We start from the raw sequence: 14,160 nt of genomic DNA, 5'->3' as shown, positions 1-14,160 counted from the left end.
AACAACAAAAAACTCATCAACACCAAGAAGGCCACTGTTGAACTCTTCCACGAAAGTGATTTCTTCTAAATGATCCACACAGATTGGAGCCCGATCCCACCACTGGGCGTGCTTTACACTTTCAGGATTCAATCAAAACAGGAGAAATTAATTACTATAGAATATAACAGATGAAGATTAGCTTGTTGGTCTCATCTTGTTGTTCAGTGGGTCATTGTTCATCCGTGATTCTACTTTCTGCTATTTGGTGGCACACCATTAAGGTGATCAAAATATCTATGGAATCAGCAAAAAGATAAAACTCTAGGTACTTCACGAGCAGAGAACAGTCACTAATCACAACGGCAGATATTTTGGAATTGCAATCTCAAGGATCTGTCTATTTTTGGACGTTCTGGCATGCTTCATTCATTCGAGAATTTTTCACTTGTCATTTTCAAAGGGAAGGGAAATTACCATTTTCCCTTTCCTGGCCTGAACCCGTGCACTTAAAAGTAACTTTTTTTCAAGTTCCAAGAGATCCAGACAGGAAAAGATAAGGGCTATTCTTAAATTCGTTTGTCAACCTTGCCTTTTGGAAAAGGGAGAGGTGGGGTTAATTTCCCTTCATATGACCAAATCATGTGACTTGAGACCCAAAAGCAAAAATAAGTCTCTGAGGTCATCTAAGAAAAACTCTTGCTTTTCAGTGGAGGGAACGGAGTGCAGCAAAGCGTGGGATGACAGGGATTCGGGCTGCCAGAGAGAGCTGGACATCACACCAAAGGCAAGTTGCCCTGCATGTACACATTGACTGAAAGCTATACAATAATCTGCATATGCAATATAAAGGCTTTAGGCTTTCCTTCCAGCTCAAGGGGTAATTCAGGAAAAGGATTATGTTATGCAGGACTTTAAAATATTATAGAAAAAAGTAAATAAACAAAACTGGAAGAAAAAAAATGTTACAGAAAACTCAGTATTACATTACTTCATTTGCTCAGTACAAACGTCTTAGGAACCAACTAAAAGTGGTATTCTAGGCTCCAGGCAGATAACAGCACATAAGAGGCCCCCTGCCCTCATGAAGCTGACATTCCAGTGGGGGAAGAAACATAATAAACACAGAAAAGAATAAGCATGCAAACAAGATAACATCCAATAGCAGTCAACACTATGAAAGATATAAAACTAGGTATGGAATAGAGAGTGACCTGAGTTAATTTGGCGGGGGGGCAATTCATTAGACAGGGTGCCAGTCAGAGAAGGCTCCTGCAGACGTAGCATTTGAGCTGAGCCCTGAATTATAAAAAGGAGCTAGCCATGCTTAGATGTGGAGGAAATGTATTCCAGGAGGAAGAAACAGCAAGTGCAAAGGCCCTGTGGTAGGTATGACCTCTGGTGTGGTCAAAGAACAGGAAAGGGAGCCAAATTGGTGAGAGCAAGAAGCGGGGAAGCAGGCATCACAAACCAGGTCATGCAGGGTTGCAGCCTTGGTGAGGAGTCTGAGAGTTCTTCTAAGTATGACGGAAACTCCCTGAAGAGTTCTGAGCAGAGGAATGGCATGACATGACATGACATGACTTATACTTCAGTGCTTGAGCTGCTACATGGAGAATGAATTCAGAATTTGGAAATTAATTAAGAAGAGGCTTTGATGTAACAAAGAGCAAAGATATTTTCCTCTAGTTCTCACTTATTTTTCTTTTATGGTGCTTCTTTTTTCAACCCTAACTTCTGTGGATATTTTAGGAGGAGGGAGGACACCAGGGACTCTAGTTCTCTTTCATTTGCCAAGTCTCTACCCTGGCAGTGAGAGGTCTCTTTACATAACAAGGCTTATAGGGGTGCCACGTCACCTTAATATGTGCCTGAAAGGCCAGGTCAGTTCAGGACATTGCTTATCCAGATGCAGCTTACATCAGCCATGGAGAAAAACTGAAGATAGGAATGTCCCCAGTTGATGAGGAGAACCACAACACAATAAACCCAAGTTATTTCTCCCAACATGGAAATAAAATTGTTTTATCACTTAGAGTACATTGCGTCTTCACTCATATGCTGGATTAAGACATGTTGGGGAAAAACTACCACAACCAGTAGCATGTACTTTCCGTGGACCCAAAGGACACTGGCATCTTCCTGAGCTCATAAGAGCTATGCCTTAGTTAAAACTCCTGAAGGTAAAGGGCTCAAATACTAAGTTCACAATCTGAACTTGATTCAAATGGAAAGAATGAGTACACACGCCACCGGACTTCTCTCTCCACATAATTTCTTTAGGCAGAATTCTGCATAGTAGGTTTCAAACGCTTTCTTCAGAATTACTGTTAAGAGTCACCCCCAACATTATTGATGTTTTTGAGAAAAGTTTGCCCCTCTCTCTTTCAGGTTCTGGGAAGCAGAAAACACATGCAGATGAAGATTTTAACTGAAAGGGGGGGAAATGAAATTATTTTCAAGAAAGCAAAAGCCTGATTCAAGGTAAAAAAAAAAAAAAAAAAGGTATTTTGGGAGGGAAGAATTTAGTGATAAACGTGCTAATTAGTATATTTAGATAAGAACTAAAAGTGAACATGAAAGTAGCCTTTTATTTTGAATTTTTATAGTTTAGGTAGGAAGAAAGTTATTAGTAATTCTTCCGTAACTAGCCCCAAAATGTTGTTTGTACAGTCAGTGAAAACTGGGAGGAAGGAAATCTATTGCAATAGGTGCAAACACAAATGCCTTAGGGGCCAGTCAGGTAATATAAATATTTTTAAGCAGTTAGGTATACAACAATAGGAAGAAGTAGAACCTATATGAAGAAGCATTTTAAAAAATACTGTTATAGCCAAAGAAAACACCTATCTGGGTTTATTTCTGCCTGCAGGCTAAGAATTTACTGCTGCTGGTATAGCATATGGAAGAAAAGTTGGCAAGTGTAAAACAAATGCACCCGAGTTTCCCAAATCCTTATGTTCACAGAGAAGGCCTTTCCATCAGGCTGGTCCCTGCCTCCAAGTCTTGAGAAGCCTAGAATGTGGGAGGAGCTGTTAAAAAACATCGCAGGTATGATGTGGTGGAGGGGAGGGTCTAGAGCAGCACTGTCCAGTGGAAATATCATGTGAGCAGCATTCAAAAAGCTAAAACAGAACAGGTGAAATTTTAACAACATACTTCATTTAATCCAATTCATCTAAAATATCAGTTCAACATGTAATCAACTTAAAAATTAGTGAGATACTTCATGGTCTTTTATTTGTATAAGTCTCTGAGGGACTTCCCTGGTGGTCCAGTGGTTAAGACTCTGCACTTCCACTGTAGCGGGCGTGGGTTTGATCCCTGGTCGGGGAACTAAGATCCCACATGCCACTCAGTGTAGCCAAAAGAAAAAAATAAGTCTCTGAAATCCAGGGTATTTTTTTTTTTAATACTCACAGCACATCTCAGTTTGGACCGGCCACATCTCTAGTGCTCAAGAGCCCCACGTGACCAGTGGCCACCATATTGGATGGCGCAGGCCCAGCGCTAAGAACCAGGCTCTCGCTAGCTGGTGGCAGGGCTGTGGGCAAGTCCCTGACTCTTCCCCACTGGGTTTGCCCACCTACAATGAGACAAGGTGATTCCTAAGAGCTTTTCTAACCCTAAAGGTCTGTAGAGTTCTGTCTTTCTCTCTGAGAAATGTACATATTAAATAGTTTTTAACAATATAGATAGATGGAGGGAAGGAAGGAAGGTAAGAAAGGAAAAAAAGGAAAGAAAGAGAGAAAAGGAGAGAAAAAAGAGACACAGTGAAAGAGAGCAAAAGAGAGAAAGAGAAAGAAAAGGAAGGAAGGAAGGAAGGAAGAAAGAAAGAAAGAGACAGAAAGGCAAGACAGATAAAGAGACAAAAAGAAAAGAGATCAAATTACGGGTACTGTCACATGCCATCTCTTCATCCTCCAAGGAAGTGCCGCTGCTAGAAGCAGAAGGAGGTGGGATGAAGGTGGAGTGAGCTTGTTCTAACTTGTACGCGCTTCCTCTCAGCAGTGCTAGGAACTTGAAAGGAGGAATAAGAGGGAAAGCACGCTGTTGCTGGGAGTTCCATGCTGCTGGCCCCAGCACCATCATTTATGTGACAAAAGAAATTTGTGATCTAGCTGTCCCATTATAACCTCCTGAGAGTTTAAAACTGAGTGGCAATAAATTTAATGCACACCATCACTTGGGCATAGAATGTAGATTCAAAGCATCTGTTATTATTGATTTATTTGATATTGTTCCTTAATATAAAGTTGGTTTTATAAAGTAATTTGCTTCTTAGGAAAAACATATAGGAAAAATATTTAAATGTCCAGCAGCAGAGAACTTGAAGTTGGTATAAAAGTTCAGTTGAATCTAATTGTAATACCTCTTCATTCTTGCAGATTCAAATTACTTGCCCAAATCCCTAGCTGGGCTGTTGGAAAATCTAATGTTTTTTGAAGACTGAGATGATCAGAAATCCGTAAAGGCGTTTCTTTAACTTTTAACACACCAAAACAAACAAACAAACAAAAAACCCTTTATTTCAGGTCTCAACAAATCCTGACTTGATATAAACCTTCTAATCCTGACTTGAGGGCAGCATGAAACCCATGGAAAAGCTAAGACATTACCTGGTAAGATGCTGTGGTTATCCATACACATGGAAAAGATGCGCTCGTATACCAGTTTTCCTGGGGAGAAAAGGACATATGGTGTCAGCATTGTGCCCTTCAGGAGCAAACAATAAATTAATGTTTGTTAATTAGGGACAGAGATGGTGGCATCTCCCATATGAGCTTCTACTTGTGATAGTATGCTGCCACCTAGTGGGACAAATTTTTAGCCATGATTCTTTTTTAATTAAAAGAGGGGACTTTCTGCTCTAGGCAGAAAAGTGATCCTTCACTTATGCTAAGCAAAATAAGTCAGACAGAGAAAGACAAATACTGTATGATTTCACTTGTATGTGGAATCTAAAAAAAAAAACAAACAAAAAAGAACAAACATAACAAAACAGAGAGTCATAGATACAGAGAACAAACAGGTGGTTGCCAGTGGGGAGGGGAAGGAGAGAAATAGGTGAGAGAGATAAATGAGTCATGGTTATGAAATATATGGTGCGGGGAATACAGTCAATAACTATGTATGATCTTTGTAAAATGACAAATAGTAACTAGACTTATTGTGGTGATCATTTTGAAATGTACAGAAATATCAAATCACTGTGCTGTATAACAGGAACTAACATAGGTCAATTATACTTCAAAAAGAAACAAAAAAACTCGCAGCAAAAGAGATCAGATTTGTGGTTATCAAAGGTGGGGGGTAGGGGGAATTGGATGAAGGCAGTCAAAAGGTACTAACTTCCAGTTATAAGATAAATAAGTGCTAGGGATGTAATGTACAACATGATACATATAATTAACACTGCTGTATGCTATATATGAAAGTTAAGAGAGTAAACCCTAAGAGTTCTCATCATAACGAAAAAAATTTTTTTCTATTTCTTTAATTTTGTATCTATATGAGAGGATGGATTTTCACTGAACTTACTGTGGTAATCAGTTCATGCTTTATGTAAGTCAAGTCATTATGCTGTACTTCTTAAACTTATACAGTGCTGTATATCAATTATATCTCAATTAAACTGGAAGAAAAAACCCCCAGATTTCCTGCTTCTTCACATACTATGTGCCACAAATGACCCACATGCCTATAGGATAAAAATGAGCTTGAACAGATTAGTAGCTGCCCCCTGAAAACTACCCAGTTTGCCACGGTCTCCACTGCTCCCTACTGTCTCTCATCAACAGCCTGCTTCACGCACTTACGTAATCTTCCTGGTTCCTAGAAACACTGGAATTTGAGATTCATCTAGGTATACAAGTTCTACAAGGGCAGAGATTTGTACCTGTTTTGTTCACTGACATATTCCCAGTACCTAGATCAGTGCCTGACATATAGTGGGTGCTTCATCTTTGTTGGATGGATAGATGAACATATTTTAGGCTGTGTGGGTCAGAGATCACCACTGCAACTACTCAACTCTGCTACTGTAGCTCAAAAGCAGCCACAGACAATAGGTAAACAAATGGATGTGGCTGTTTCCAATAAAACTTTACTTACAAATACAAGTATGCAGTCTGGACTTGGTCTACAGGCCAGCCTAGCACAAAAAGTTTTATGTTTTCTGTACAAATGTTATTTTGAAAAATGCTATCAATATTCAAAGGATAAAAGTTACAGTTCTATTCATTTTCTGGACCTTCCCAAATCACCTTTGATGTTGAAAGTATTTTCCCATGCCCATTTTCCCCCGCACAACCCCACCATTCAGGGCTACAAAGAACCACACCCCTTGTCCATATACGGAAAAAGACAGGAGAGTTATAGGATCATTTCTGGTCAAAGAACATGAGATCAAATGACATCATCAAGAAATGACAGAATGCTAGGTTAACATGCAGGAAGCCAGCCAAGCTGAGAAGAGCCCTAGATGCCTCTTCCAGTGTGGACTACTTACATTACCATCACTGAAAGATATTTGTTAAAAATGTCCATTCCTGGGGCTCACCTCAGAGCCAGTGAAAAAGGATATTCTGGGGGGTGAAGACTAGGAATATGAATTTTGAATAACCTTAATGGGAAATTCTTATACACACTCAAGTGTGAGAACCATTGATTCAGGCAGGCACTGTGGGTCTCTGAGCTAAGACTTGCCTTAGGTGTGGGAATCTCTAACTGCCAAAAGCCTCCCTCCTCCCTCTAACCCAGGGATTCTCAACCTTGGCTGAACACTCAGAGCACCTGGGGCACTTGAAAATATGCTGATGCCTGCGTCTGTTCTCAGAGATGCTAATGTAAATGATCTGGGGCACAGCTTGACCATCAGAAAGAAGTATTTTTAAAGCTCCCCAGGTATGCAGCCGAGGATGAGAATCACTGTCCCAAACCTTGGATTCAATTTAGAAGTTCCCAGGAAGACTCAGGGACCAAGTTCCAGCTCTCAAAGCCACCTGCCTTTGTCCTCCTGGCAGGAAGTGACCTGCAGTCACGGGCTCCCCAAGGCAGCCACACCAGATGCCAAGAGAGGCCTCCTCTGAGATGAGCACAGAACCCCCGGCATTGGAACTACATGCAGTTTATCTTGGCCATCACACAGCACAGCAAGCCACGCTGGGCAACCATGTAACTTCTCATACCTCCTAGAGTGCGTGGACCGGGCTTAAGAGAACCCAATGCCTTTACTTCCTCCACAAAAAGCTTGCCATCTCTCCAAAACTAGCTTTCTTTTAAAAACGAAAGCACAATTTTTATATTTCACCTTCATATCCTAAGGCCTTTAACCACAAAACCATTTTTGGCCAAAAGAGTTTGGTGAATATTTGTTTTCCTTTGTTAAGTTAGTGGACAACTATTTTGAGCAATAATACCTGACCCTAGATTTTCTTTCTTGATTCACTTTCTTATAAATCAAGGACACTAATATAGATCAGTAACAACAGTGACAACAGTTAACAGTTTCTGAGCACCTTACTTTGTGCCAGGCACGGCTCTAAGTTGTTTACACTGACCCTGCCAGCTCCTAGAAGAGGAAAGACATCATGTGCTTCCTACATATTCTCTCATTTAATTCTCTCCAGAAATCCCCAGAGGCAAGGCCTATTATGCCCATTTCACAAGTGAAGAAACCAAGGCTCAAGTTCATACAACCCTGTAGGAGAGGCAAGGAATGCAGAGAGAGAGACGCCAGAGCCCAGCTCTGTGCTCACTGCCTCCAGGGAAATCCCAGCTAAAGCGCTGCAGTTGCAGACGCCTGGGGCCGTGTCCCGCATCCTTGCCCAGCCAGACGCTCCCACCCTCGGTCAGCCTCTTTCACAACCACTGACCACCTGCCCCCGTACAGCAGCACATCTTCCTGTGGAGCAGAGAGCTAACAGCGACACATGCACAATGGACCTCAGCACTCCGAGCTGCCACCCAAGCAAGGCCAGTTCTGCCCCCTTTTTAAAAGGTGAAAGCTGCTCCTTAGCCCCAAAGCATAACAAAGTGTCCTCGAGCACCTGCACGTGCAGGCTGCCTCGCACTCCTGAGGAAAGCTATTTGCAACAGACCTGGACAAGGGCACCTCTGGGAACACTTTGAATAGGTAAAACATGCCCACCATTCAAAATTCAAAAGGCTGCAGGAGGTACTCAATGAAGGTTCTCTCTCAGCCCGTCCTGTCCCATCCAGCTCACGGCTCAAACCACCCTCTGAGGGTCCCTTTTATTAGCTCCTTGGGGATCCTTCTAATGTTTCTTTAGGCATACGCAAGTGAAAACAACCAAGCGCTCTAATTCTTCCTCCTTTCTTAAACAAAAGGGAACATACTCTATAGCAGTTCTGCATCTTGAGTTTTTCACCTGATAATGTACCCTGGGGATCTTTCCACATTGGAGCACAGCACGTCCTCACTCTCAGAGGCCTCCTCGTACTGCAGCATACAGACGTGCCATCGTTTGTTTAACTGGTCTCCTGTGGATGGTCACCTGGGTTGTTGGATGAATTCCCAGAGGCAAAGTTGCTGGGTCAAAGGTACACGCATTTGTACTTTTGAGGAGAGAATTTCCCCAGTGAGCCAAGTACAAGAGAAATAAAGCAGGTGCTCTGACTGCAGAGAGAACTCAATTTGAGTCCCAGCTCTGCCACTCACTACCCTGGGGACTTGGACAAGCTGCTTTACCTCCCTGTGCCTCAGGCTCCTCAGCTGCGAAGTGGGAATAATTACAGATCCTACCTCATAGAGCTGTTCTGAGGACGGCATGCCTTAAGATCACTAAAGCACCTAGAACAGAGTCAGGCCCAAGGAAAACCCTTATTTGCTGAGGATTTATCACCGTTATTCTCAACTCCCAGCCCAGCTAATTTCTGGGATACAGCAAGGACGGCAGGCATCTACACCGCATCCTGGCCGGCCGAGGCATGGGACTGGGCCGCCACCACAGAGGCTGACAGAATGGCCGCCCCAAATTCTCACAAGGTTAACGTCTGGATCTGGCCAGGCTTGCAGGCTCATCAGCATCTCAGAGCTAGTCTCACCCAGGGATGCTGGCTCATGCAAAAGAAACTTGCAGGAGGCTGGGGAGGGAAACCAGAAGGCCAATGTGTCAACTCACCATGAGAAACAGAATTGTCAGGAGAACCAGACATAGCCACTGGCCTCTCTCGCTGACTGACATCCACGCTCCCTGAAGGCAAGCTGGGTATGAGGACAAGTCAAGGCCCAAGGGGTGTGCGATGGATATCTGTTCTGAGAGCCTAACACACCCATCTGTCCTGGATCACCTTCCCCCATCCCCACCGCCTCCCGGGGGCCATGCCACCCTCATTTTTCACCTGAAGTGCTGCACCGGCCTCCCAACCGGGCCCCCCGTTCCACTCTCGCCCTACCATCTAGTCTCAACACAGCAGCCAGAGGGAGCCCATTAAAACCCAAACAGGAGGGGCTTCCCTGGTGGTGCAGTGGTTGAGAGTCCGCCTGCCGATGCAGGGGACACGGGTTCGTGCCCCAGTCTGGGAAGATCCCACATGCCGCGGAGCAGCTGGGCCCGTGAGCCATGGCCGCTGAGCCTGCGCGTCCGGAGCCTGTGCTCCGCAACGGGAGAGGCCACAACAGTGAGAGGCCCGCGTACCCGGGGGGGGGGGGGGGGGGGGGGGGAAGAAAAACCCGAAACAGGAACTTGCGCCTCCTGGGCTCAACACCCTGGGCGGCTCCTCATGCCCTCGGGCTCAAAGCCCAAGTCCCTCCAGTGGCCTACATGGCCCACCAGGCTCTCTGGCCACATCCCCACCCCACCCGCCCCCCTCCAGCCATGCTGGCCTCTCAGTTCTCCAGACCTGCCAGGCCTGCTCCTACCCCAGGGTGTTTGCACTGGCTGTTCCTTGTTCATAAGTCGGCCCCACATTGCCAGCATACGGCTCATCTCTCACCTCCTTCAAGTACTTGCCCACACACCGACTTCCCAGCGAGGCCTCCTCCGACCCCCCCCCATTTAAATAAAAGCGCTGCCCGCTTCACCCTGCTCTGGTTTGGGTTTTCTTCATCCATAGCACCAATCCTTGTCTAACACACAATCAGGTTTACTTATTTGTTCTGCGAATCCTCTCTTTCTGGCACAGCCCACGAAGGCAGGGATTTTTGTTTCTTATTTACTGACACAACCTCAGCACCCAGCAGAGTGCCCGATGCCACCTTCCCGGATCATCTGAACCCAAAGGTCCCGTCTTTTGGCCGGGACATCTCTTCCTTTAGCCCAGTTAGCTCCCATTCCCCTTTTCTCTGGCAACAGCATCACCCTTTCTCCTTTGGGGCAACCAGCTCTGGATAACCTGCACATTTCATCCCCCAGATCCCATAACTGGCTCAGGGACTGACGTGTGATCCAAGCCAGGCCAATGAGATGGAATTCCAGGACTTCTGTTGGAAAGCGAGGATAAAAGTTCCTTCCTTGTCCTGGGACTACTAGCAGCAAAACTGATAAAAGTTGAGGCCACCCTGTGGAGCTTAAGAATGAAGCCAACCCAAGAAAAAGTACTAGAAAAAGCCAAGGTCCTGAAGATACTGTTTGAGTTCCTGAATCCAGCTATACCTGAAGCCAGAAACTACCCCTGGCCTTTTCAACATAAGCCAGTAAATACTTCCCCCTTTTCCAAGAGGAAATGAATGAGTTAGGTTTTCTATCACTTATTCTAGCTAATATACTCAGGTCCCCGGTCTCCTGCACAGAAATAAATGGGTCTCTCTGAATGACATTTCATTTTCTGACACATTTGACCTTTCAATGGGTCACAGACAAGACTTGCCAGGTTGGGAGCCCATCGGTCCTTCCTCGGCAAGACAGCAAAGGTCTGTTCCGACCCCCTATGTGTTCGGTTCTCAGAAGATGACTGTCTCCTAGTTCTTGCAGGACACCTCTCTGTAGGATGAACGCCACGTACAGCCTACAGGCTGCACGATTTGGGCAAACTGCTAATGGCGTGATGTTCTGGCCACTGACCATCACCAAGCAGCATGGAGACCTCCTGTTCCTCCAAGGGGCTCCTGGTTAATCTCTTCAGTCTAAACCTCTCTGCTGCACTCCCGAAGATCATTCGGCTTGAGGGGTGGAGTGCGGGATGAGGGGCAGCCACAGTGATGCAGGAAGACCTCATAGGAGCTGCAGCCATCATCCATGGGGCAGAGAACAGGGGCTTGGACTAAGGTTTTAACAGAGAAGACAGAAAAATGGACACACTGGGGAGAGATTGAGGAGGGTGAATTGAAGAACCTGGTGACGGGCTGGACATGGGGCACAGGGGAGAAGACTCAGATTTCCAGTGTGGGCATGGGGGTACATGGTGTCGCCATCCCCCGAGACAGAAACCCAGCGCGGGTGGGGAAGGGCTGGGAGGAGATGCCAGGTTCAGTTCTGAACAAAGTGAGTTCCAGATGCCATGAGCCGGCTGGCGACGGACCGAGGCTGGTCTGTGTAAGATGTGTGCTCCCCAGCCCACCTTGCTTCGCTCACTCGCCTCGCTAGCCTATCAGAAGGTTAGAAACACACAATTTAAAATTCTTTCAAAAACAGCACCCGCACCCTTGCTCCCCTCATTAGAGCAGGGGAACAAGGGTAGGGGTGGGAGTTTCAGTCTCCCTCGTGACTTACCTGGTAATTTAAACCACAGCAGAACCCAGTTTAAAGCAACTCTACCATCCAACTTCTGGCAAAACAAACGTACTTCTTAGATGTGAGATGAATAAAACTAGTACTTACCAAATGTATCGAGTATGTCGGTGATAAGGACAAATTTGCTTGGGTAGAACTGAATAACGCTTGTGTCCGAAAGAAGCTTTGAACACTAGAAAAAGAGAAGAGGAAAGAAAAGTCACTGTCATGTCTGACTGGGTTGGAACACTCCAGGCCTGGAAAATTAAGGATCTCCACAAACAAGTGCAAGTATATACCATGTGCCAGGCCTGGTGCTAGTCACTGGAGGTATAATGACAAGCAAAACCACCGTGCTTTTGACAAAGGGAGTCAACTCTGCTCACAAGAGAGCCTCTTAATGAAAGGCACCATCACCTCCCTCAGGAAAGCCGCAACTCAGGAATCTTATCCAGAGGGTCTGAACTAGGGTCAGCACTCGGTCACCAGAGAAGTCAACCAGCGTCCCTGCAGGTGACTCCATCTTTTCAGCATTGCCTCCTCTGGTTTATTTCAGAATGGTCTTGATTCTTAAATGTTCTTTTCTATGAAATGACCCCATAGGCAAATCTCCAGGGTTTCTTAAACTAGCACCTATTATTTATACTCACTCTTAAATTTCCTTCTAAAAGGAAACGTGACAAGCTTCAAAGAGTTACGTGTTTCTCTGGAACTGTGCTCTGCAAGCCAGGAACATTTTGGCTTTGCAGGGAATTCCTCAATCCCTCTGCCACCACTCACGCCAGAGGGCCATCGACGTGTTCAGGACTCATAATGGAAGATGGCAGCCACACAACGTGGCCCCGAACACCCCAGATGAAGTCATCTTGTATAATCAGAAACAAAAATCTATCTCTACGTTGAAGAACTAGAAGTAATGCCCTGAAATCTTTGCACATTCATAAGTCTGGATAAGGAACTAGATAACCTTGCCATATTTTATCAGACAGGAAAAATGTCACGTTAAAAAAAAACTATTTGGACATTTAGAAAGGGTCCTTTCATATGTATGCGCTTCCGATGTGCACAGAATGGCTAGAAAGTTCATCCTATCAAGATGTAGGCTGACATGTGTTTTCAGTTTGGCTTTGTTACACAATATCTAAATTATTACATTCATCAAGTTTCTCCTTAGCATTATGTAACTAAAAGTAAACAATGTGTCTAATTTGTAAAACATCCTCTATTAGCCCAAATGTTATTTGGGGATTGGAGGTGAGGGGAATGTAAGCTGTTAAAACAATGGCAATGACACCAAATGTGGCATTTGGATGTACACAGAACTCCATTTCCTGACACCTTGCTTTGTGTTTTTCACATGCCCTTTATGAGAGCTCCAACTTAAACAATTACCCCATGAGATCTCAGGGCTTGGAAAAAACAAACAGTTCTGAATCCTAGAGACTGTTTACAATACACAGCTCTTGGTTCCTAGGGATGTGACATCTCCTGAGTTCCTACCCAGAGCCCCTCAGAGATGGGTTACTGCCCACTGGTGAGGTGAGAGGGAGAGAGAATTCAAACAGAAGATTTCAAATTAAACACAGCTGGCGTTTCCCAACACCTGTGCATTGATTTGTCTCCCAAGCTGGTGTCACAGAACATGTATTTTATAAAGACAATAGGAAGCAGAAAAAAATTTTTAATCCAAAGTTAAAATCATAATAATGTCATAAATTGAAGTTACCTTTTAAATCACTATTTTGAAGATTCCACAGTTTTTTGTAAAGCTTTGGTGCAGTTTCCTAAACCAATAAAAATCAGGCACCCCAGGGTATGTGTTAAAAAAACAGATTCCCTGCTCCACAATCAGTATTTTCAACAAGGGCCCCAGGTAACTGCTGCACTGAAACAAGCCCAGGACACATGGGTTCCTGAGATCCACAATCTGTACCACATTCTGAATGAAATGAGCATTCTACAAACCAAGGGTTCTCAGCTTCGGAATCATCTGGGAAGCTTTGTAAAATAACAGTGCCTGGATCCCACTCTCAGAGATTCTGATTAAGCTGGTCTGGGGTGCAGCTTGGACATCAGGATTTCTTAAAGCTCCCAAGTGATTCTAATGTGCAGCCAAGGTTGAGAACCATTGTTATAAACATTTCCTGAGCAACGAACTGATAAATTACTCTGCCTAAAATACTTGCTATTGAATTTATTAACACTGCGGAAAAAATACTAAAAGAATGCTTTTCATTTGTTTCCAATTAGCAATATTCTAGAAGGAAACTAGCAGTTCCTAAAATTAAGTTGGAATTAAAAACCAAAAATTTGAACCAAAGCAAATGGATAAATTAAAAGATAATCTATGGTTCAGTATAAGAAAGTATGACTAGATGGATGGATAGAAGGAAGACAGGAAAGGAGGGAAGCAGGCTAATTAATCAGAGGACAATTACTGCCCACAATATATATTTTTTAAATCCTAAAAATCAGTAAGAAAGGTACAAATAACATAATGGAAAGA

The 14,160-nt window shown here is 44.2% G+C and overlaps 1 protein-coding gene across 1 annotated transcript in view; it reads right to left on the bottom strand.

The window, feature by feature from the left end:
* The window catches only part of VPS35L (VPS35 endosomal protein sorting factor like), a gene marked incomplete at its 5' end in the record, with an annotated part of 128,612 nt that overhangs the window by 89,337 nt on the left and 25,115 nt on the right, over nt 1-14,160 (bottom strand). The window contains 2 exons of the mRNA XM_079719033.1: nt 4,599-4,658; nt 11,763-11,847. Of these exons, the coding sequence (XP_079575159.1) occupies nt 4,599-4,658; nt 11,763-11,847 (145 nt within the window). The remainder of the gene's footprint in view (nt 1-4,598; nt 4,659-11,762; nt 11,848-14,160) is intronic.

Source organism: Hyperoodon ampullatus (genome assembly GCF_949752795.1).
Source record: "Hyperoodon ampullatus genome assembly, chromosome: 14".
Taxonomy (NCBI): Eukaryota; Metazoa; Chordata; class Mammalia; order Artiodactyla; family Ziphiidae; genus Hyperoodon; species Hyperoodon ampullatus.
Note: the sequence above shows the minus strand (reverse complement) of the source record. Positions and strands in the feature narration are given on the sequence as shown.